The 22,485-nt window shown below is 40.6% G+C and overlaps 3 protein-coding genes and 18 non-coding genes across 22 annotated transcripts; 1 reads left to right on the plus strand and 20 right to left on the minus strand.

Annotated features, from left to right (window-relative positions):
* Positions 1–17: 17 nt before the first annotated feature.
* Positions 18–9,674, minus strand: LOC148395364 (calpain-9). Its single transcript, XM_088381724.1, has 20 exons — positions 9,333–9,674; positions 8,888–8,957; positions 8,427–8,545; positions 7,839–7,972; positions 7,412–7,583; positions 7,203–7,274; positions 6,926–7,017; positions 6,700–6,774; positions 6,178–6,332; positions 5,725–5,882; positions 2,491–2,699; positions 2,129–2,174; positions 1,973–2,047; positions 1,839–1,899; positions 1,577–1,641; positions 1,383–1,451; positions 1,235–1,313; positions 865–981; positions 545–603; positions 18–467 (listed from the first exon to the last, which is right to left on the minus strand). The coding sequence occupies exons 1-20, from the start codon at positions 9,603–9,605 to the stop codon at positions 441–443; spliced, it is 2,127 nt and encodes a 708-aa protein (XP_088237850.1). The 5' UTR covers positions 9,606–9,674; the 3' UTR covers positions 18–440.
* Positions 2,823–2,895, minus strand: trnak-uuu (transfer RNA lysine (anticodon UUU)). The gene has a single exon. It is a non-coding gene; the product is annotated as a tRNA-Lys (tRNA).
* trnak-uuu (transfer RNA lysine (anticodon UUU)) lies at positions 2,989–3,061 on the minus strand. Its single transcript has one exon. It is a non-coding gene; the product is annotated as a tRNA-Lys (tRNA).
* trnak-uuu (transfer RNA lysine (anticodon UUU)) lies at positions 3,155–3,227 on the minus strand. The gene has a single exon. It is a non-coding gene; the product is annotated as a tRNA-Lys (tRNA).
* On the minus strand, positions 3,432–3,504 carry trnak-uuu (transfer RNA lysine (anticodon UUU)). The gene has a single exon. It is a non-coding gene; the product is annotated as a tRNA-Lys (tRNA).
* trnak-uuu (transfer RNA lysine (anticodon UUU)) lies at positions 3,598–3,670 on the minus strand. Its single transcript has one exon. It is a non-coding gene; the product is annotated as a tRNA-Lys (tRNA).
* Positions 3,765–3,837, minus strand: trnak-uuu (transfer RNA lysine (anticodon UUU)). Its single transcript has one exon. It is a non-coding gene; the product is annotated as a tRNA-Lys (tRNA).
* On the minus strand, positions 3,932–4,004 carry trnak-uuu (transfer RNA lysine (anticodon UUU)). The gene has a single exon. It is a non-coding gene; the product is annotated as a tRNA-Lys (tRNA).
* On the minus strand, positions 4,099–4,171 carry trnak-uuu (transfer RNA lysine (anticodon UUU)). Its single transcript has one exon. It is a non-coding gene; the product is annotated as a tRNA-Lys (tRNA).
* trnak-uuu (transfer RNA lysine (anticodon UUU)) lies at positions 4,266–4,338 on the minus strand. Its single transcript has one exon. It is a non-coding gene; the product is annotated as a tRNA-Lys (tRNA).
* trnak-uuu (transfer RNA lysine (anticodon UUU)) lies at positions 4,546–4,618 on the minus strand. The gene has a single exon. It is a non-coding gene; the product is annotated as a tRNA-Lys (tRNA).
* Positions 4,712–4,784, minus strand: trnak-uuu (transfer RNA lysine (anticodon UUU)). The gene has a single exon. It is a non-coding gene; the product is annotated as a tRNA-Lys (tRNA).
* On the minus strand, positions 4,879–4,951 carry trnak-uuu (transfer RNA lysine (anticodon UUU)). The gene has a single exon. It is a non-coding gene; the product is annotated as a tRNA-Lys (tRNA).
* trnak-uuu (transfer RNA lysine (anticodon UUU)) lies at positions 5,046–5,118 on the minus strand. Its single transcript has one exon. It is a non-coding gene; the product is annotated as a tRNA-Lys (tRNA).
* trnak-uuu (transfer RNA lysine (anticodon UUU)) lies at positions 5,210–5,282 on the minus strand. The gene has a single exon. It is a non-coding gene; the product is annotated as a tRNA-Lys (tRNA).
* On the minus strand, positions 5,375–5,447 carry trnak-uuu (transfer RNA lysine (anticodon UUU)). The gene has a single exon. It is a non-coding gene; the product is annotated as a tRNA-Lys (tRNA).
* Positions 9,675–10,129: 455 nt separating the features above from the next.
* On the minus strand, positions 10,130–12,403 carry eif3k (eukaryotic translation initiation factor 3, subunit K). The gene is made up of 8 exons (XM_088380875.1): positions 12,225–12,403; positions 11,509–11,607; positions 11,321–11,441; positions 11,062–11,139; positions 10,919–10,985; positions 10,524–10,604; positions 10,315–10,440; positions 10,130–10,235 (listed from the first exon to the last, which is right to left on the minus strand). Exons 1-8 carry the CDS (start codon positions 12,284–12,286, stop codon positions 10,204–10,206), a joined length of 666 nt encoding a protein of 221 aa, XP_088237001.1. The 5' UTR covers positions 12,287–12,403; the 3' UTR covers positions 10,130–10,203.
* A 737-nt stretch (positions 12,404–13,140) lies between these two features.
* Positions 13,141–22,109, plus strand: map4k1 (mitogen-activated protein kinase kinase kinase kinase 1). 2 transcript variants are annotated; one of them, XM_088381465.1, is made up of 31 exons: positions 13,143–13,595; positions 14,398–14,455; positions 14,527–14,617; positions 14,693–14,757; positions 14,845–14,900; positions 15,636–15,683; positions 15,876–15,918; positions 15,998–16,070; positions 16,135–16,266; positions 16,350–16,412; positions 16,621–16,702; positions 16,940–17,056; positions 17,125–17,206; positions 17,802–17,854; positions 17,959–18,005; positions 18,072–18,119; positions 18,189–18,234; positions 18,311–18,452; positions 18,662–18,759; positions 18,846–18,884; positions 19,476–19,554; positions 19,639–19,715; positions 19,813–19,873; positions 19,980–20,082; positions 20,158–20,216; positions 20,411–20,496; positions 20,584–20,758; positions 20,877–20,945; positions 21,022–21,108; positions 21,602–21,728; positions 21,824–22,109. In XM_088381465.1, exons 1-31 carry the CDS (start codon positions 13,494–13,496, stop codon positions 21,918–21,920), a joined length of 2,505 nt encoding a protein of 834 aa, XP_088237591.1. In that variant the 5' UTR covers positions 13,143–13,493; the 3' UTR covers positions 21,921–22,109. The 2 variants fall into 2 exon arrangements, with proteins under 2 accessions (XP_088237590.1, XP_088237591.1); XM_088381464.1 differs by having other exon boundaries at positions 13,141–13,595; positions 17,959–18,119.
* On the minus strand, positions 17,595–17,667 carry trnak-uuu (transfer RNA lysine (anticodon UUU)). The gene has a single exon. It is a non-coding gene; the product is annotated as a tRNA-Lys (tRNA).
* On the minus strand, positions 19,106–19,178 carry trnak-uuu (transfer RNA lysine (anticodon UUU)). Its single transcript has one exon. It is a non-coding gene; the product is annotated as a tRNA-Lys (tRNA).
* On the minus strand, positions 21,413–21,485 carry trnak-uuu (transfer RNA lysine (anticodon UUU)). Its single transcript has one exon. It is a non-coding gene; the product is annotated as a tRNA-Lys (tRNA).
* Positions 22,110–22,485: the final 376 nt, after the last annotated feature.

The raw sequence follows: 22,485 nt of genomic DNA on the forward strand, positions 1-22,485 counted from the left end.
TTGCAGCCAAACCCATCTCTGAAAAAGTCCTTTAATTAATATTTGCTGTCATTTAAATTCAATACGTTACATATTTCACATTCAATGCCACAGACTATTTTTGCTTTGTGTAATTGTATGCAAAGTACAGTATGGATTATGTTGTCATCTTGCTGCTGAATATTCTTGCTGACTGTTAACATGAGTTACGTGCGCAGCACCCACGCACTCACACACAGACATCAGTCACAATATAACAAAGGCTCATTTATCAAAAATAATCAGGAGCTTTCTAAGCAGGCACATAGAAAAATAAGCAGCCACATTTCAATCACGGCCTGAACAATAAAAACTGTGCTTCATGCATCTTTCTGTCAGCGTAGCAACAATGTACATTTATACGAAAAAGACCACACACATGCACAACAAACCCTGGGAGTACATCTTGCATCTTTTCAGCCTCAATTGTAAATGGTCATGTGGAGCCACTGAAACACAACACAATTAGCAGTTTTAAAAGCTTGAAATGTCAAACATTAAAGAAATCTCGGAGGAGTGGACATACTTGTCTGTAGTTCAACGAAATGCAGCCCATTCTCACCATGTCGTAAGCGTGAAATTTATCTGTTGGAGAGACCCAAAAAAAAGAAAATTGAGAAGTGCAAGACAGTTTATAAGTGTTTAATCAGCAGCTTTAACTAAATAATGGGCATGTGAATGCACTATATAGACAAAAGTATTGGGATAGAATGACAGGAAGAAAACCTCTCCTGTGATGTCATCCGACCACTTAAAATCCCACCACGATCGATCAATAGATTGATTAAACACTGGTTCCCAATACTTGTATCCATATAGCGTCCCTTCTAGTTCCAATGTTCTTACGGATCATGCTCTCCAGTTTCATGACAAGGTACAAGAAGCCAGGGTAGCTGATGGTCATGTCGGGCTCTGTGTACCTCAGACCCACCAGCTGCATCACCAGGTCATCCACCACAATGCCTAAAGTGGACAGAATGTACAGAAAAGGCAGATTTAAAGGTTATTCACCACCACCAAAAAAAAAAAGATATTATTCACGTTTTTGAACTAGTAAGCCAAACTGGTCAGCATCATGCATGTTTTTAGGCCTGGTTTCTACTCCAAATTTTTATGTCGCACTATTAGTAAAACTTAATCTTGGGATGAAATTGTTTACAATGTCGCCATCTGCAGTTTAGATAAGAAACTGCAAGCTGTTATGATAAGCTGGTACCTGCAGCCTTCAGAGCAGGGGCCACTTCCTTGTACTCCAAACGTCGTGTCTTGTTCTTGTCGTACACCAGAAAGATGTCCTGGCAAGAGGTCAAAGACTGTGTTTGACACCAAATCCTCCACAGTCTTTAAATCCAACGTTAACTCACAGTCCACATTCGAATCTTGTCCCAGAGCGCTTGGAACTCCAACCAAGTTAGCTGAGCAACCCCTTGACTCTGGAGGGATAACACAAGTGTCAAGGAATTTCTCAGATGAAATAATTACAAAATGAAGTGAAAATCCCTGCTACCAAAATCAGAGCCTAAATTCTCATCTAATAAAATGGTTTTATTAAGGATACATCCATGAGGACCACTAAGCTCTTGCAGTGTTCCAAGGCCAAGTTCTTCTCACTGCCTGCCAACACTAAACACAACAATTACAGGTTATATTAAACACAACATACTCTTTACACACAAGTTTACCTAACACACACATGCACATTGAACACGGTTAGTAATGAACAGTACATAATGTCATACATTTTATAAACCACACCACCAAATGGATTAGAAAATCAAGCATACAATGTTGGGCTATCTCTGTATTAATGTGAGACTGACCTCCTCCCTGGATGGCCTCAATTAGCAAGCTGTGGAGGTGATGTGGTTTGCAAAATCCTTTCTGTTTAAAAAAAAAAAAGGAAAATATTGATGAAATGTGGAAATATTTACAAACTCTTTAGAGACCTTAGAACCTTGTTGCAGTGCTTCTTGAAGAGCTGCATTATGGCTTTAGGTGAAGGAAGCGCTGCCTGATGGGGATAATGAGGCTGTTGGGAGAAAATAATAGAAAGTATTTTCATAATTCTATTAGGATTGATCGTTAATGCTAACATGGGCAAAGCCTTTACCGCTGTTATTGAAGTGAGGTCTGGTGTTGCTGGGCGATGAGTTGGGCTGGAAACACACAACACACTTATGCTGGATTTACTGAAGTATATTACTGTCAAGTGATTTCATGCAGGCTGCGCCATCTGAAAATTGGCTCTAAGAACTCAATTCAAATTAAATCAACTGAATTACTGAGTAAAATAAATAAAATAAGATCATCACTTAGTGTGACTAGAAAATGTATTCAAATCAATAAATTAAACAACTGAGTGAATTAATTGATTTCATTGCTTTGGATTCTATCAGTACGAAAGAGCAATGAATAGGAGGGTTCACTGTAAAATCTTTATGTACAAAGAAAAAGATGGCGAAGATGACTCACGTGGCGGCGTGGCTTTGCTCGGTAAGCACACGTAGCATGAAGGCTCCCTGCTGATTGGGCTCAGCGGTGGACGGGATGATAATATAGTGACCTGGCGGGAGGTGGCCCCGAAGAACCACCTCTCGCCGCGATGAGTAGTACCCGCTGCTGATTGCTGGCCGGAGTTTGTTCAGATCCTCGGGTGAAAGGTAGGCGCCCTCGTGAGGTGCCTGGAAGGACCAAAATGTGACTGACAATTATTAAGACGATACAGTGCCTGAATAGGGAAGAAAATCCGTGTGTGAGTGTCACCAGTAAAGAAGCATACACATTGCTTCATCAAGAAGGTACAATGCCTGAACAGGGACTTGAACCCTGGACCCTCAGATTAAAAGTCTGATGCTCTACCGACTGAGCTACCCAGGCTCTGAAGTTGTTTGCGAGTCAATGTCAGAGAATCCATGTGTGAGTCTGTGACCAGGAAAGAAGCATGCACCTTGCTTTATCAAGAAGGTACATTGCCTGAACAGGGACTTGAACCCTGGACCCTCAGATTAAAAGTCTGATGCTCTACCGACTGAGCTACCCAGGCTCTGAAGTTGTTTGCGAGTCAATGTCAGAGAATCCATGTGTGAGTCTGTGACCAGGAAAGAAGCATGCACATTGCTTTATCAAGAAGGTATAACACCTGAACAGGGACTTGAACCCTGGACCCTCAGATTAAAAGTCTGATGCTCTATCGACTGAGCTACCCAGGCACAGAAGTTCTATATGAGTCGATGTCAGAGAATCCAAGTGTGAGTCTGTGACCAGGACAAAAGCATGCACAAGGACCGAAACCAATGTCTAACATCGTGTGACCGCCAATTATTAAGACCATACAGTGCCTTAATAGGGAAGAGAATCCGTGCATGAGTCTGTCACCAGGAAAGAAGCATACACATTGCTTTATCAAGAAGGTATGCCTGAACAGGGACTTGAACCCTGGACCCTCAGATTAAAAGTCTGATGCTCTACCGACTGAGCTATCCAGGCTCTGCAACGCTATGTGAATCTATGGAAGAGAATCCGTGTGTGAGTCTGTCACCAGGAAAGAAGCATGTCCATTGCTTCATTAAGAAGGGACGACGCCTGAACAGGGACTTGAACCCTGGGCCCTCAGATTAAAAGTCTGATGCTCTACCGACTGAGCTACCCAGGCTCTGCAAATGTATGTGAATCAATGGAAGAAAATCCGTGTGTGAGTCTGTCACCAGGAAAGAAGCATGCAACAATGCTTCATCAAGAAGGTACAATGCCTGAACAGGGATTTGAACCCTGGACCCTCAGATTAAAAGTCTGACGCTCTACCAACTGAGCTATCCAGGCTCTGCAACACTATGTGAATCTATGGAAGAGAATCCGTGTGTGAGTCTGTCACCAGGAAAGAAGCAGGCAACATTGCTTCATCAAGAAGGTGCAATGCCTGAACAGGGACTTGAACCCTGGACCCTCAGATTAAAAATCTGATGCTCTACCGACTGAGCTACCCAGGCTCTGAAGATCTCCGTGAGTCAATGTCAGAGAATCCATTGTGTGAGTCTGTGACCAGGAAAGAAGCATGCACATTGCTTTATCAAGAAGGTACAATGCCTGAACAGGGATTTGAACCCTGGACCCTCAGATTAAAAATCTGATGCTCTACCAACTGAGCTACCTAGGCTCTGAAGATGTTTGCGAGTCAATGTCAGAGAATCCATTGTGGGAGTCTGTGACCAGGAAAGAAGCATGCACATTGCTTTATCAAGAAGGTATGACGCCTGAACAGGGACTTGAACCCTGGACCCTCAGATTAAAAGTCTGATGCTCTATCGACTGAGCTACCCAGGCACAGAAGCACTATATGAGTCGATGTCAGAGAATCCGAGTGTGAGTCTGTGACCAGGAAAAAAGCATGCACAAGGACCAAAACTAATGTCTAACATAATCGTGTGACCGCCAATTATTAAGACCATACAGTGCCTGAATAGGGAAGAGAACCCGTGTGTGAGTCTGTCACCCGGAAAGAAGCATACACATTGCTTTATCAAGAAGGTACGCCTGAACAGGGACTTGAACCCTGGACCCTCAGATTAAAAGTCTGATGCTCTACCGACTGAGCTACCCAGGCTCTGAAGATCTACGTGAGTCAATGTCAGAGAATCCATGTGTGAGTCTGTGACCAGGGAAGAAGCATGCCCATTGCTTCATCAAGAAGGTATAATGCCTGAACAGGGACTTGAACCCTGGACCCTCAGATTAAAAGTCTGATGCTCTACCGACTGAGCTACACAGGCTCTGCAAATGTATGTGAATCAATGGAAGAAAATCCGTGTGTGAGTCTGTCGCCAGGAAAAAAGCAGGCAACATTGCTTCATCAAGAAGGTACAATGTCTGAACAGGGACTTGAACCCTGGACCCTCAGATTAAAAGTCTGATGCTCTACCGACTGAGCTATCCAGGCTCTGCAACTCTATGTGAATCTATGGAAGAGAATCCGTGTGTGAGTCTGTCACCAGGAAAGAAGCAGGCAACATTGCTTCATCAAGAAGGTACAATGCCTGAACAGGGATTTGAACCCTGGACCCTCAGATTAAAAGTCTGATGCTCTACCGACTAAAATACCCAGGGTCTGAAGGTCTGTGAGTCAATGTTAGAAAATTTGTGTGTGAGTCCGTGACCAGGGAAGGAGCGTGCACATTGCTTTATGAAGAAAGTATGACGCCTGAACAGGGACTTGAACCCTGGACCCTCAGATTAAAAGTCTGATGCTCTACCAACTGAGCTACCCAGGCTCTGGAAAACTATGTGAATCAATGGAAGAGAATCCGTGTGTGAGTCTGTCACTAGAAAAATGCATGCACTTCGCTTTATGAAGAAGGTACAACGCCTGAACAGGGACTTGAACCCTGGACCCTCAGATTAAAAGTCTGATGCTCTACCGACTGAGCTACCCAGGCTCTGGAGAATAAAATGAGTCAGTATAAATTAGATTGAATTGTATGAGGCAGTGATCTCAGGGACTTCTACCCGAGATCCTCAGATTAAATGTCTGATGCTCTACCGACTGAACTAGTCAGGCTCTAGTAGTTTCTGTAAATCAGTGTAAGTGAGAGAGAATGAATGTGTGTGAGGAACTCAAAATGCACATTGCCTTATCAAGACAAATTAGCTCAAGATGCCCAGTTATATATATATTTTTTTTTCTGAATTTAGTGTGAGTTTGTGAGTATATACCGGGTATATGTGAAGAGCAATGGACAGGTCAATGCCTCTGCGTCGTTGATATTTCTGCATGAGGGCCAAAATAAAGGCGCAGCGCATGGTAGGTTCAGTGGATCCTTGTTTCCCGTTTGAAAGAACCAGGCCAAATTGTGGATTCTGCCAGAACCAACCTGAAAAACACGAAAGGGAATGTATTCAAAATTGATAAAGAAAAAAAACAACTGAAGCTCTACCTTGACATCCCACTAGATGGCACTGTTGGGAAAGTTATCTGTCTAAATTATTTGAGCCAACAAAAGTTACTTTATTTTGAAATCTTTTTTTTGTGTTGTGTGGTGTATATTTGAAATGATTTTAACCAATATAAGTAAAATAAGAAATGACATTTAGGTCATGTCATACAAATTCTTCATAGCAAGAAGTGGCCAAAAGTTTTTATTTTATCTTGTCTTTGTGTGTATTTACCCCCTTTGGGAGAGCCCCCAGCAGAAACACGTGGCACCCAACTCCCATGGTGCATTGCGCACGACCACGGCTGCACGCCGTCATCGTTCTGCAGGTCAGCTAGGTGACACACTTCCATAGTCTCAAAGTTCTGCCGGAAATCAGACACCGACATCCTGCACAAGAACGGCCCATTTATCTTTGTTTGCTAACATCGCAGATTGATACCAGCATACACCTTATGTTTTTCTGCTGTGTCCTGAAATTCCACATTCCTTTCTTTCAATTCCTTCCTTTATACCTAGTCTTTACATTATTTGCTTCTTCTTCATCCCTTCATTTCTCAGCCTCTTACTCTTACATCACTTTTGATTTGATTCTTCCTTTGTATTTTATACATTTTCTTTCTCCTCTCCATCCATCTTTCCTTTTCTCTTTATCATCACTTCTGGACTTCGAAACCTGATATCATACCATGACAGTTAATGATTTATAATAATAACATTATTTTATTTATTTATTTATTTATTTATTTTAGCTCACCAGAACTCTCCATCCTCCCGCTGGATTCGGTGCAGTCGCTTTTGCTCCTCAGGGCTCACAGTGTTCCACTCGGGCCTGCAAAAGCAGTTTATGCAGAAAAAAAATTGACTTCTTCCTAAATCAATCAAGATGAAAATTCATGATACATGTTTCTTTTTTTCATTGGTTCTTATCTGTATTACATAGCACTATAAATAGTAACAAAAGTCATTGTAATGATCCAAACCCATTTCGGTCACTCCATGGGCCCAGCCACTCCGTGTTGCCCCACGGGTTGAGGATACGCACCAGGTCCACGGGTCCATAAGTGGTCTGCACCTTGGTGTTTAAATGTGCGATAAGCAAACAGTTGTTCCAACTTTAAAACTACTTAATCATATAAAAACAATTCAATACTTTTGAAATTGTTCTCCTATTTTGAGCAGCTAATGATTCTAACGTAAATTCCAGACATTTGTAGATGATTAATATTAACAGGCATGAAGTTACAAGCATCAATTTACCTTCTCCACAGCAGTTAGCGAGTAAGCATGTCTGAACATGATTCCCATATCATTCCTGTACTCCACAGGACCCTGCAGGAGAAACAAAACCGTACAAAGCATTCATTAAAAAAAAGAAGTCATGAGTCATGTTAAATAAAACAAATGTTGGAGAAAAAGCGGTGAGATTAAAATTAGGATGTTGCTCAATAGGTTTAGGGCGTCATTACCTGTGTGTTGGCACAGTTGATGAGTGCTCCCTTGGCCAACAGCTCAGCCAGGAAGGTTGGAAGCTCTCTGGGAAGCAAGCCCACGCTAAGAACCTCGGCCACGCCGCCCGTCATGTCGACCATGGCCTCATGAGGGAAGCCCATGTCCAGGGCGCGGTATCCTCCTTTTAGCCTGGATTACCACACACAACACTAACTGTCAACTGTTATGTATAATCATTAACCATGAAAGGGTTCTTGCGCAACCTTTTTTTTTTTTTTGTCAAATTATAAACCCTGAAATTCATCCAAGACGGCTGTCTCAAACCAAAGAACTCCACCTTTCAGTTAAAAGTCTTATGTTGTACACTTCCACAAATTTTTAATCACGCAAATGGACAATGCGAGATTGACATATATTTGGAGACAGAAAGACAGGGGTCCTCACTTGGCGTAGGCCTTCTCAAGCAGGGAGCTCCAGAACTCTCGTTTTTCCGGCGAGCTGAGATAGAGCAGATTGTTGCCGTACGTCGGCAGCAGGTCGTCGATTCGGACCTCCTCCCACTGGCCGTACTGCCAAAACTATGGAAGGCCAAGAGAGACATTATATCACTGATTTGGTCAATGAAACTTAAACATCTGATCTAGAAGCACATTTTTTAAAAATATAATTTGAATAAAGTTCCATTAGTCAATAATTGAGCTTTGTAAAAGATAGATTATTAGTTTATTAATTTAGTAATTAGAAAAAAAATATCTTACAAAGTTTTTTTCTAGATTAAAACGTTTTTCCGGATTTTAAAAACAGATTTAGATCAATATTCTTTGTTTTTTTTTAAATCTGTTTACAATTTACAATTGTTGTTGCATTTATAATTTCATGTGGAGTGCACATTGAAACAGGTTATGCCTGTGGTTAGTGATTGCTCCCCCGGGGAACAAAATGTGTCCTGATGAAACCTGAGAATGTTCTTGTGAGGTTTTGCTAACCAAATAATTCCAAAGTGAACACCAAGAACAACACTGATGTGTTTACCCTGAAGACGAAGCTGCCATTGTATCCGTCCTGAAAGGATTGTCCGGGAGGAACCACCTTGCGGAGCAGAGGTTGGTGCACGGCAAGAGAAGCGATGGCAGAGAGCAACCAGCAGTCACCTTAAGGAGGTGTGAGAAGTTGAAGAGGAGCATCAAGAAGTTAAAAATCACATATGTGCAGTTCAGATACTGCAGACGTGGCTCAACAGACACTTTCACACCATTTTGAAAATTTAGCCCCCGAAGCCAGTTACAGTTAGCGACATGAACTTTGGAATGCATGGCTATTACGAGAAGAACCACCAAAAAGTCTCAAGGAGTCATGGCTGAAAAGACATATGAAGATGCATTTTTGGTTTCAAAGAGACATTTAGGAATATTTTCACCCTCAAAGCCAAATTAACTTCACAAATTTGGAACAATTGCTTATTATGAGTAGACCCACAAAAAACTTCCACTCACTTAACTTCCCTTGGCGGACATCCAGGCGTGACGCCCCATCGACGATGAACTGAGGCGACAAGCACAGATCCTAGCAAAGAGCAAAATATGTATTTAATTATTAAAAAACACACGTGCTGGCTTACAACTAAGTCTCACCTGTCCCAGGTGTGTTTGTTATGTTCTTGCTATACAAGTCTTTCTGGTAGCATAGAGTACCATGAGCTACTTAAAGTTATTGCATTTTTTACTTAATTGCCCCACAGAGAGGAACAACGTTGTCCTGAATGTCATGTGATCATAAATCATATGTTCATAAATAATATGTAAATTTACACTCAAAAACGCCAAGCCGAGCTGATAACTTGTTATTTTTATTATATGTATTTTTAAATAAATGCAACTATTAATTAGTAATATAGACACCGAGTCACGCGTAATAACGCGATTGTGTGTTATGGTTGACCTTGGGCCGCTTCCACTCGACGCCGGACTTCATCTCGAGTTCTCCAAGAGGGAAATTGAAGTCGACGAAGAGCCCGTCGCGACCCACCGCCATCCTCTCTCCGTTGACTGGGTCGTTTGCCGGCTCGTCCGCCGCCATCAGCTCAGCTAACCAACGGCGCGACTGAGATCCCAGCAGCTCGTCGGAGCACCCCGAGCTGGCGTCGTCGTCGTCCGGTACCGGGGGAGGCAGTGAGCCTTCGGACTCGGACGACAAACTTGGCGACTTCTCCATCTCCTCGTAGGGGATCGGGGACGAGAGGAGGGAAAGAGTCGTGCAGTTGCACTTGGGATTTATTTAGTGTGTCGTGCAAGAAACAACACGCCTTCAAAGCAGGTACGGCTTCACCTGAGCGTGGGCGGATGACGTCACGGGTTTTATCTTTTTTTTCTTCTGACGCTATTCTCATATAGTTAAGATTTTAATCTCACATGCCTGCAGTTTTTGTAGAATTCAGTATTATTTTAATCTCAGACCATGTAATTTAATCATGTAAAATGACAGCTTTACTTGACTATCTTGCAATAGCAACATTTCACAATTTTGGCATTTAAATTGACTAAATTACAATGAAATAATGAAACGTGTCTCACATATAGCGTGAAAATGCTTTCGTAGTCCTTCATTGTCATTCTTCGTCATGTTCTTCATCTGGGTTAATAATTAACTTTTATATCATAGCCGGAACAACTACCAAAGTCTGTTTGTGTGTATTTATTTGTGACAAGATGACATAATTAAAATGAGAATAGGACAAATAAGACTGGAATTATAATTTATTTTTATTTTGTGTAAAAGTGTGTAATTGCCAGGCTTTACTGTGTGGTGTGTGTCACTGTGAGGTGGCCATGATGCTTGACACGCCTGTGGAAAACATAAAAATGATAAAAAAAAACAACAAAGAGCATAATTTGTGAACAAAAGAGCCTCATGTTGTACTGACTTTCAAAGTCAATCTTCTCCACAATGTTCTTGGGCTTGACGCTCTCCTCCTGGTTGAAAATGAAGATCTGTCCATCCTCCGTCTCTGTCCAGTTGTACTTGTTCATCCACACCTTCACCTGCGTGTCTGCAGTGTGACATAATCACGTGCATCAATACCAAAGTGCACTCTTACGTCAAAGTACCACTCACTGTAGTTCTACAACTTACCCAGAGGGGGGTCTCCCAGCATTTCGGCCAGTAGGCAGCGCTCTATCGTCTGATAGGTGATGCCCACCACATGGCAGATAACTGCACAACAAACATATCTCATTTGCACCCAAAGCATCACTTTTTCGATATAATCTGTGCTATATTTTGATGTCATTCACTGTAAATTTCATACAATAACTTGAATATAAAATTTATTTTCTCCTTTTTCTTTTCTCATATATTAAGGCTTTATTGTTGTGCAATTATAACTTTTTTACATGCAATGTTGCATTTTGTTGTCATTAAGAGCTTTATTCTGATATTTAAAATAAAATTCATGTCACTTTTTATAAAATAATTAATTTTGTTCAAATGTATTTGCACTTTGCATTGATTACAGCGATCTAACTCACACTTGCGGACAGAGTCTTCGAAGCCTGTGATTCCATCGATGAGCTCCCGATTCACCTCCAGAGTTTTCTGTGAAGAACACAAAGGAGCTTTAATAAAAACAAACAAAAAAAATCCACCATGCGCCCGTGCATATGTGAGCTACCCAGAAGCTCTGGAAGTGACAGGTCTCCAGCAGGTTTCCCATGTCGAGGATCTGCCTGATCGGGCGCTCCTCTTTTTGCGGCACTGTAGTCAAGGAAATGGACCCCCCCAACCCAAATTTTGCAGAAAAGCCTACTAGATTCTTATAACAAGGACACGATATTAGGAATATAATTTTTTTTCAATTGCTATATTTGGTTACAGCTCCAAAAAACAAGTTCATTATTCAATCGAAATTGTCAGTAGCACCGAGAGGATACGTGTGTCTGGTCGATCATGCACTTGCAGAGTGTGAAGTCCGTGTGAGGCAAGTTGGTAAGCGCCTTGAGCAGGATCTGGGAAGTCACGTTGGTCTGGAAATAGGCTGGGTTGAACTGATACCTGGCGGATACCGCATCACATTAGTGTCAATGATACAAAGATGACATGTCAGGATTTCGGAACTCACAGCTTGAGAACGGCCAGGTTAGCCTCCAGGTCGTATGCGTTTTCCCGGGCTTGTGTCTCCACATAACGCTCCAACGTGGCCAAGTTTTCTGGGTTGTACCTGATGTTTGGTGGGACAGTAAAACTAATTACACACCACTAATGTGAAATGAAAATGCCATAAGAGCTTATCATTTAATTAACACTATTTTTTACACAAATAATTATAAAGTTAATAAAAAATATAACTTAGCCAATATAAATTCATTTTGTACTGATTAACAAATATTATTATCGTACAAAACTATTCCAAGTACGAGGGTGCTCATGAAAATATCACTAACATACTTCTAGCTAAAATTCACATCATGGAATTTATAGGAAATTCTATTTATAATACAACTCACTCGTATTTTATGTAATCTTAAAGACGTTAACAGTCATATTTAAATGTATGTTTAATTCCATTCATGGACAGTAAGTAGGACAAAAAAAATAACTATGTATAATGTATGTAAATAAAGGCAGTCCAACTTAAACAACATCGATTTCACGATAATGTCAATAACACCCTCATAAAGTGCAAGAAAACGTTTCTAGAACAGTAACATATATTTCAATTGTAACTTCAATGTGAGACATTTGTGTGATTTTAGAAACCAGCAAGTTGCAAAATGTAGCTAGCTTTCTCATTAGCATGTAGCACCGAAAAATGTAGCCCGAGCTAAACCTTCGTACCGATCAATTCCTCGCAAGAGTTTGGCCACGTTTGCCTTCATTTGCTCGAAAGTCGACGACATTTTTGTCCGAAAACGGTGCAAAGCAGAGGGGTTGCGCACAAATGAAATCCCCTCACGTGGAGCGAAAATAGGCACCGGTGGAGCGAAAAGGGAGTCGGACAGAAAAGAGTGACAGACAGGAAGTGACACGCGACCGGAACGGAAATAAACATCTAGCGATTGACTAAATTAAAACGTAAAGTACGTGCGTAACGTAAAACGTGATTAAAACGTAATCAGCGTACACAAAGATATTGTCAATTTTTTCCAAATTTAGAAATTACTTCGGTCCCTTTTAATTTCTGTTGCGCTCTGCCTCATACTAATGTCCACTGGAGGGCAGCAAACACACAACGAGACGGCAACATTCTCTTAATAGCTTTTTTGGGGTTTTCTTGGTCAAATGATCAAAAATGGGCAAATGACTTATAGACACATAAATGTCACGCTTAGCCCAAGTGAGTGCATTGTTTTTCCTGTACCTTTAAATTCAATTTGTGCGACCACAAAAAAAAATAAAAATTGGGGGGTGGTGGCTGCGACCACAAAAAAATATTTTTGGGTGGTTGCAACCACCGGAAAAATAATTAAAAATAATAATAATAATAATAATAATAATAATAATAATAATAATAATAATAATAATAATAATAATAATAATAATAATAATAATAAAAAGTATATATACTTTTTTTGAGGGGTGGTTGCGGCGCCCTCCCCAACTGGTGCCTAGTGGTAGGGCCGCCCTTGGAATGTTTACGTGCGTATGTGTAATGTGGTTTCGTGTGACGTGTTCTGCGATGAAACAGTCGAGTTGACAGTTTCATCAACACATATTCAGCGGACCTCAATGCAAACTCAACCCAAGTACATTTCGATTTAATTTTCTTGAGCACAGCTGGTGTTTTTTTGACATATGCACCAATACACTTAGAAGTAAATTTGCATTGATTCTGCAAATGAGCAGATAATCAGTGAAGATACTGGAGTGCTGATAGGGTAAGACGAGCAAGTGAGTGAGAAACAGGAAGGTGCGCGTCTCCGTGTGCAGTGTGCACGGGCCTCTGCAGCTGCCCGACGACAAGTTAGAGATAAAGAAAAAGTGACTTAGAGGCTGTTCATCAGCGCTTACATTAAGTGTGTGTGTGTTATTTGTATCCTTGTGTGTTATTTGTATCCCTGTGTGTATGTGCGTGTGTGCATGTGTGAGAATTAAGTCAATCGATTGATGGATCTTCAACACGGAGAGGATTTCTCCACCAGGAACCCTCAGGACGACTATGAGATTCTACTGAGGGTTGGATGGGGAACCTACGGGGAAGTTTACAAGGTCAGTTGATAATCTTTTAAATAATTTATTATTATTATTTTTGCTAAATTAGCTATCATAGATGGAATGGAAGATTGAAGCAACTGAAACAATGAATCTGTAATTATAGCCAAATGAACATTTTCTGTGTTAAATGAATGTATTACTGTTTGCAATTTTCCAGTGTTGTATTTTGTTTCTCGATAAGTAACATTTGTTATCGCGCTTTTGGTGCTTTGGCGCGGCCTAACAGGTCAGGAGGAAGTGGTTTAGCGAGAACTGAAAGCATGCAACTGCACTTGAGTCAAAGCATAATCAAAAAGTAACTTTTCTTCTATCTACAAAGAATATACACAACTGGCCTGAAGGCAACAAAGACACAAACCGGTTTTTTATCCACTTTCTGTGCTTTTTTATTTACAATCAGCCCTGGTTAAATTTGACTGCACTTTTATCTTATTCGTGGCCATTTTTTGCCCATGTAGCGACATCTGTAATGGGAAGATTTTTTTTCCACCTCGTTTGTTTCATTAAATGCTTATTTCTTCATTCCCCTAACTCAAGAAACGGTTTGATTGGATAATCTAATAGAAAAGCTCCTCTGTGTAACCCTGGAACTGGTATTGGCATATAATGTATAATAATAATAATAATAATAATAATAAATATTTTTAGAAAATGGGGGAGCAAGTTGGACACAAATGGCCAGCTAAGAACCCACTGAGTCAAATGGAATTAACTTGCCCATGATCAATATTTAATTTTAATGATACAAACAAACTTCGCCTGACCAATCTAATGAGTGTTTATTTTATGTGTGCAGGCACGTAATAAGCTGAGGGGCGATCTGACAGCCATTAAGATTATTAAAACCGAACCAGGTAAGTAGGTTATTTCTTTTTTACTTTGTCGTGACTGAGCTTGTTACAAACATTTATTTGTTCTTCCCCAGAGGATGACTTTTCCACCATCCAGCAAGAAATACTCATCGTGAGGAGCTGCAAACACGCCAACATTGTGGCTTATTATGGCAGCTACTTACGGTTAGACTGCGTGGCGACCATTTGCGTCAAACATTTGTTTTTGTCTGATTGATTAGTTGATTGATTGACATGCAGGGCCAACAAACTGTGGATCTGCATGGAGTTCTGCGGAGGAGGCTCCCTGCTGGACATCTACACTGGTAAACAATAATCACAATTATTGTCTATGATTAAGACACAGTAATTGATAAGCAGAGATCATTTTTTGATTTATTTGTATCTCACAGTAACTGGGTCTCTGTCAGAAGCACAGATTGCGTACATCTGCCGGGAGATGCTTCAGGTAGTCACACCATGGGCTCATTTTTGTGGCAGGGCAAGTCTAATTTACTGTGTTTGGGAATTTAGCAGACCATACTGCGCCATACTAGATGTTTCGGCAGACCAAGGCAGTTTTGTTTTTCACGCCCCCGGTGCACATGACAATTCGTGATCACCCTGGAAACTTTGCATCACCCACAAGTAGAGATCTTACAGTTTCTTATTAACATATTCCGGCATGTCATAGACATGGGTTTGTCCAAGGAACCACCATTTTTAACCAAGAAGCAACTCAGGGACTACTGATTTGCCGGAATATTATTTTATTTTCCACCGAAGGAGGATAGACCTATACAGGCTGTTTATTTGCATCTGTATGTCTATTTTGGGAAGCTCAGTTACATTTGACATAATTTGGATATTTAATGATTCATAAAATTAGCTGGAAAATAAATCAAGTCTAATTAATAAATCCATTATATTTTTTAAAATGTTACAATTATATTCCATTTCCAATTTCATGGACCGCCTGCAATACAGCCATGGACCACTAGAGGGCCGCGGACCACCAGTTGATAATCCCTGTCAAAGATTGTGCGCACCTCTTATTCCATAATTCAGGAAACTCCTCACATTAAACTTGCGCTGGCCACAAAAATCATTTTTTTATAATTATCATCATACCAAACATGATACTAATGAAAAAATGTCAAACATTCTGTGTGGGGTGTGCCTGTTTTTTTGTGTGTCTGTTTAGGGTTTGGACTACCTTCATGCACAGAAAAAAATGCACAGAGATATCAAGGTGAACTCATTAAATATGATGTAAACATGGTATAGTACAGAAAAAAAGTGATAAAAGATTATTTGCCTGTGGAGTACCTCTGGGTTGTATCCTAAGCCCCATTCTGTTTTGTTCGGGCTTTTGTAGTATATTCATATTTATACTGTATCTGTACTGTATGTGAGTTATTTTCTTCTTCTGTGTTGTCTCCAGGGTGCCAACATCCTCCTCACCGACCACGGTGAGGTGAAGTTGGGTAGGTGGAACGTGAAGAAGATGACAACTCATCAACTAGGCACATCTGCGTTCATAATTTTGTCTTCTCTGTTCTGTAGCTGACTTTGGAATCTCCGCCCAAATTACGGCCACACTGGCTCGCCGGATGTCCTTCATTGGGACACCGTACTGGTGAGCTTGCAAATAAATGCTTGACCTCAAAAGGTTGACTGACCAGTTACCCTCCTCCCCTCAGGATGGCGCCAGAGGTGGCAGCAGTGGAAATTAAAGGCGGTTACAATGAGCTGTGTGACATCTGGTCGGTGGGCATCACTGCCATTGAGCTGGCGGAGCTGCAGCCTCCCATGTTCGAACTCCACCCGCTACGGTAAATCATCATCATCATCATCATCATCATCATCATCATCATCATCATCAAAATTTAATTCTGTTTTCTTTTTCTTCCCTAAGTGTCCTGTTCCTCATGTCTAAGAGTGGCTATCAACCTCCCAAACTGAAGGACAAAGCAAAATGGTAGCGTTCATTGAAATGATAGAATTTCTGTTTTTTTTTTAATGCAACTTATTTACTTTGGGAATTTTACGTCTTTAGTGATGGATTTGAGTAATTTTATTGATGGACTTTAGTGACTTTAGTGAGTGACATTATTTATAGACACCTTGTGACCTTCAGTTACATCACTTATGGACCTGATATAAGGTGGCATACTTACTGTATGCAGGTCATCCATGTTCTACAACTTTGTGAAGGCCATGCTGGTGAAGAACCCCAAGAAAAGACCAAGTGCCTCCAAGATGCTTACAGTCAGTCATATGATCATCAAGTGTACCTTGAAACCTTGCATTTAATACCCGAGTTTGAAACCCCAACCTTCACTTTTAACCCCGGCTTGAAACCATTGCTTGCTAGCCCGATTGTCTACACATCACCCTTGTTTGAAACCCCGACCAAGCTTGAAGCTCAATTTTGAGCTCAAATTTGAAACACTAAAAAGCTAACAATAGTTTTAAACTTTATTTGTATCTGCTCTCGTGTCTCAGCACATGTTCCTGACCCAACAAAGTCTGAGCCGAGCACTAACGTTGGACCTGCTGGAGAAGTGTCGACACCCAGAGAATCTCAAATTCTACCCAGCAACAGATGATGATGACATGGAGGTCTGACTTACTCACAGCACATTATGACATCAATTTGACTTGATTTAAAATCTCCATTTGGATTAAAGGTGAGTGCAGTGGGATCTTTGAACAGAATCCAGTCCATCAACAAACACAACTGGGCCGAGAGGAAACACTCACACACAAAGTGTAAGACAACACACAATCATATGAAGTAACCAGCAACTTCATAAGTTCTTCAGAAACTAAGTAACTTTCTTGTCAGACTTTTGTAACTTTATCAATGGACAATAATCATGTACAGTGCCTAGGTGGAAATTATACTACTTGACTTTTATTTGTTTATGTGACTTAATAGACTAATGTGACTTTACTAAAGGACTAGAAACATCATTGAGTGTATTTGTGGGCATCAGTGACTGATTTTACTAAACTAAATATAACATTGTATAGGAACTTTTTCGTTACATTAGTAACTTCTTTTTTTTTTTAGAATGTTTTACGTTCTAGCCCTTTTCTCAACATTTCCAGTAAATCTTCCGCCGGAAATATTTATTTAGGTGTTCTAATAAATAAACGCCTGAACAGGGACTTGAACCCTGGACCCTCAGATTAAAAGTCTGATGCTCTACCGACTGAGCTATCCAGGCCCTTGAAAGTTTTCGTTAGTTGTCCAGTCCAAAGGACAAAAAACATATTGCTGACTTGCTATTTTCACAAAATGTATTTATAGTAAGTAAGACTGAATGATTTAATCAAATAAATCTCCTTAATAATGTTGCAGTGGAGCAGATCTACTCTCAAACCCCCGTGAAGAAAGAATCAGCACATATAACTGTGAGCCTTTAAAAACACAACCATCCATCCATACAAAATATCCACATGCAATCATTCACACTTAATCATACAATCTCGACGTGTTTCTAATGTGTTCTGTGCAGCTGATGCGCTCAGAAAGCTCAAAAAGCACCGGCACACAACCCACAAGGTATGCACACACACACATCGTTGTATTGGATGTGTATTTAAACGTGTGCTCATTTTTTGGCATCAGGGGCAAGAGATCTGATTCTTCAGACGACGACTATGATGATGTGGATGCGTAAGCAGCTCACACACAATCTCACACACATTCACACACTCTCGAGCTACTCTCTCTGTTTCCCCGCAGTGTCACAATGCCAATGGACCAGATGCCACCTCCACTTCCCCCTAGGGTAAAAAAAACAAGTCCAGGACTTCTCCAAACCTTTATGACAGAAATTAAAGTCATCAATGTATATGTGTGTGTAGCCCAAAGTGCGTTCCAGCTCTGAGGAAATCATTTGGGTAGAAGACGATGTCAAAGCGTCCTCTCTGTGCGTCCCCTTGCCCCTCGTCAGGACATCCAGTGGGACGCCTGTCAAAGCGGCTCCACGCCATTTGAGACACTCGGGTCAGACACACATTCACACACACACATGCATTTTAATCTACTCAATTTATTCACGGATAGACTTTTGGGGATTTTATTCAGGGACTTCAGTGATCGATTTGAGTAACTTCATCTAGAAGACTTTTGTGACAGTTGATGGAGTTTATTGAGGGATCGTAGGAGTTTAGTGACTTGATTGATGGACTGTGTGTGTGTGCATGTGTGTGCAGACCCCTTGTCCTTCCAGTTGTTAGACCAACAGGTGGCGCCCTTACCTCCCGAGCTGCCTCCAAAAAGCAGACGCAGACACCAGCCGCCCTCAACAAAGGTATGAGTCGAAATACAGAAGTCTTCTTGCTTTTATTATTACATGACACATCTCGTGTGTGTGTGGTTTTTTTTTTTTTTTCTCAGGACCCTGCCAAGTGTGTGAATCCTCTCAGGAAACCTTTTGTGAGTTCTAATGAATGTTATTGATAGGTTTACTGCAGTGACAATCAATTTACTTTATTAGTTGACCTTTGGGAGGTCAGTTAACAATACTCTTCTCAGTGGTGTGTCAAATTTGCAAAACTTTTGTTTGACTGTGTCTTTAAAGATATTTTCATCATCTTGTACTTGATTAATGTTAAAAACATTAAACAGTTGGTATATACTTTCTTTTACTGACTTGAAGCCTGAACAGGGGCTTGAACCCTGGACCCTCAGATTAAAAGTCTGATGCTCTACCATCTGAGCCACCCAGGCTCTGGAGAGAAGCTCCCAAAGAGTTCATTGAAAGGTTGAGGTTTATTGATGGACGGACGCCAGAATTGAATGACTATTGATGGAGTTAAGTGACTATTAAAAGATTTTTGTGACTTTATTAACGGACAATATTGATTTTATTTCGTGACACCATTGACTAACTTGGGTGAGGACCCTTGTGGATGGACTTTAACGGACTCGGTTGAGTCTGTCGTTATATACTGACCGAGTTATCCAGGCTCTGAGCTTGCAAACTATTTGAGATCGTACAGCCAAATGTCCTCCTTCCTGGTTCAGATCTACTTTAAGAAGATTTTCCACGGCTGTCCTCTCAAAGTAAAGTGCTCCACCACTTGGGAACACCCAGAAACCAAAGGTACCAACTAAATAGGGAATGCACCACTTTTTAAAGTTGTTTTCAGTGTGCGACCCAGCGTGCCATTTCTGACCCCCCCCTCAGATCAACACCTGATTGTCGGTGCAGAGGAAGGCATCTACACACTTAACCTTAACAGCTCAGAGGCCACCATGGAGCTAGTAAGTTTACTTTGTTGGCATGCAATGATTTTTTTTTTTTTTAATTTCCAAGGTCTAAAGAAATCCTGACTCGCCCCTCTGTTCTGCTCTTATTCAGTTGTATCCTGGCAAGTGCACTTGGGTCTACAGCTGTCACAACGTACTCATGTCCATATCGGGTACGTCTTCATCTTCTTCTCTAGGACTTGGAGGAACATATCAAGAAGTACTATATAAAAGCTCTCTTTTGAGAAGATCTTGTAGATTTTCTTTTTCTTCTTTTAGGTAAATCCTCACAGCTTCACTCCCATTCGCTGAAGGAGCTTCACGAGCAAGCTCGCAAGGACCAAAGGATGGTGGCGCTGCCCACTCATCTGCTATTACCACGGTAACGCCTGATCCTGCCACATCTTCATCACATGTTTTGTACCTCCTTAACTCACCCAAGAAAATGCATCTTCAGGAAATGTGCAGTGACGTGTAAAATTCCTGACACCAAAGGATGCAGGACGTGCTCAGTCGGTATTCACAAATACGTCAATTACTACAAATACTGTGTGGTTTTTTTCCTCCTCCAGTTATCTTTTTTTTCACTCCCAAGCCTCCTTTTCAATCCTTCCTAACTGTATCTCCTTGTCTCCTCCTCTCCTTACTCAACATTCTTCCTTTTGCGGATGGTACTATTTATTTTTGAAGCATGTATTCCTTTTTGTCAGCGGACAACTTCCTGTGCTGCGCTCTGGAGTCCAGTGTGGTGCTGCTGCAGTGGTACGAGCCAATGAACAAGTTTTTGCTGATCAGGGTAGGCAGAGCTGCAACAAAGAGAGATGTTTTTTTTTTCTTTAAAAAGCACATCACAAACCAGTATTTTGTCATTCCATCAATGTAGCATTTCGACTTTCCCCTCCCCAACACACTGCGAGTGTTTGAGACCGTGCTGGACCCCCAGCAGGAGTACCCGCTGGTTTGTATCGGGGTCTCCCGGGGCTCCGATCACGCGCTGCCCGTCGCTTTGGAGTACATCAACCTCAACTCCAACTCTTGTTTCACACGCAATGACACGGGTGAGCATCACACACACTCCTGCAACTACTACTGTAATTATAATTATAGTAATCTAAGTCTTAGCAATTAACTGACATAGCAATGATGAAAAGCGGCACTGCGTGTGTATTGTCACAGATCAACGTGACTCAGATGTCATACAAGTCAAACAGTTGGACAGTAACTCGCTGCTGGTCTTATTGGAAGGTATGTTCATGTAATCTTCATATTGTCTTAATACTTTACTTAATCATTTATGTGTCATTCATCTTTCACACTGCAGGCACAGTACACATCGTCAGCTTGGAGGGGGCGCTAAAGAGCGGCCACCCTCACGAGACCCCCTTCTCACATAATGTGGAGTCTGTAGGTGAGTCACCTTTATCTTCCAAAGGTTTTGGAATTTAAATAATATCATAGTATAGTAATAGCAGAACAATATAAATAAAAATTAAAAAGATGGGAATTTAAAAAAATAGAGGACCTATTATTAGTGCTGATACTTTTTCCTTTTTTTTGGATTTATCATCAAATTGTGAGAAATAACCTAAATAACTTTTTGTCAAAAAGCTGGTTAAGCAACCACTGAAATTCAAGGTTTATGTCTTAAGCAACACAGCACTTTTAAATTATCTTAAGAGACCAATTTGTTGCTTATTCTGTGTAAATGATAGCGCCTGAACAGGGACTTGAACCCTGGACCCTCAGATTAAAAGTCTGATGCTCTACCGACTGAGCTATCCAGGCTCTGACAATATGGGTTTTTGGTCAGTTTATGTTTGTGTGTATCTGAGAGCAAGATTTTATCTTTTTAAATTTTTTTAATTTTTATTATTTTTATTATTATTATTATTTTTCTGCAGTGTATTTGGAGGACACATTGTTCGCAGTGTGGCGTCACGGTTGGCTGAGGAAGAAAAGAGGTGTCGCCAATGTGTTAGAAGAGACCACTGACCCCAAGAAACTCTTCCGGCTGATACAATCTGACAGGTCTGATATTTAATTTTTTGCATCTGATTCCAAACAGATGCCATTTCTGCAGTGCTCACCGTATTTCTAAATCATATATCATAATCTCCGTGCAGGATGGTTGTCATGGAGACGCACCAGACCAAGGACCCCACGGGGTTCTCCAACTTGTACTTGTTAGAGATTGCTGAGAAGTACGTTATGCTTTCCTGATATCTGTGAGCAGACCATGGTGGGATACCAGCCGTTTCCATGCATAACTCAAATCATATGAAAGGCTTGACCTCACATGATGAAACTGGTTTTGGTGGTCTTGGGGGTTCGGTCACTGGATTCCCAGTCAATACTGATGTAACCAATGTAGTACTGCCATGTATTAAAGTAACTTAAAGTCTCCAACAAGTGACTTGTCCAGTAATATGTTGTAATTTTAAAAACACAAAATTCCAATATTATATGAGAGGAAGAGACTTTTACCTTCATTTAATTTCATTTCACACATAAAATTAGTTATATATCTTAACATTCTCTTATATGTAGACCAATTTGTTAACTGATGTGTTTAAACACATTCCAACCTTTCGCAAAGGTCATTTTTTATGAATGACTAAATAATTTATAAAAATCCATTATTAATTATATATACAATAATAATGATGATGATAATAATAAGGATAAGGAAACAATAATTTGATATATATTTATACATATTTTTAACATAACGCATGGAGTCATTGTGATGTAAATAAAAATCATTAAAATAAAATGATCATAACAA

Source organism: Syngnathus floridae, chromosome 7 (assembly GCF_059516105.1).
Source record: "Syngnathus floridae isolate MCC-2025c chromosome 7, RoL_Sflo_1.0, whole genome shotgun sequence".
Taxonomy (NCBI): domain Eukaryota; kingdom Metazoa; phylum Chordata; class Actinopteri; order Syngnathiformes; family Syngnathidae; genus Syngnathus; species Syngnathus floridae.

Coding starts and splice junctions, on each gene's coding strand:
- LOC148395364 (XM_088381724.1), bottom strand. CDS start 9,605: ATGGAGAAGTCGCCAAGTTTGTCGTCCGAGTCCGAAGGCTCACTGCCT. Junction 7,973..8,426: donor ATGGCAGCTTCGTCTTCAGG/GTAAACACATCA, acceptor GGCCTTCCATAG/TTTTGGCAGTACGGCCAGTG. Junction 7,584..7,838: donor CTTGAGAAGGCCTACGCCAA/GTGAGGACCCCT, acceptor GTGGTAATCCAG/GCTAAAAGGAGGATACCGCG.
- eif3k (XM_088380875.1), bottom strand. CDS start 12,286: ATGTCGTCGACTTTCGAGCAAATGAAGGCAAACGTGGCCAAACTCTTG. Junction 10,605..10,918: donor CGAAGACTCTGTCCGCAAGT/GTGAGTTAGATC, acceptor TTTGTTGTGCAG/TTATCTGCCATGTGGTGGGC. Junction 10,441..10,523: donor GCTGGGAGACCCCCCTCTGG/GTAAGTTGTAGA, acceptor GTCACACTGCAG/ACACGCAGGTGAAGGTGTGG.
- map4k1 (XM_088381464.1), top strand. CDS start 13,494: ATGGATCTTCAACACGGAGAGGATTTCTCCACCAGGAACCCTCAGGAC. Junction 17,855..17,958: donor AAGAATCAGCACATATAACT/GTGAGCCTTTAA, acceptor TGTTCTGTGCAG/CTGATGCGCTCAGAAAGCTC. Junction 20,946..21,021: donor GCTGCTGGTCTTATTGGAAG/GTATGTTCATGT, acceptor TTCACACTGCAG/GCACAGTACACATCGTCAGC.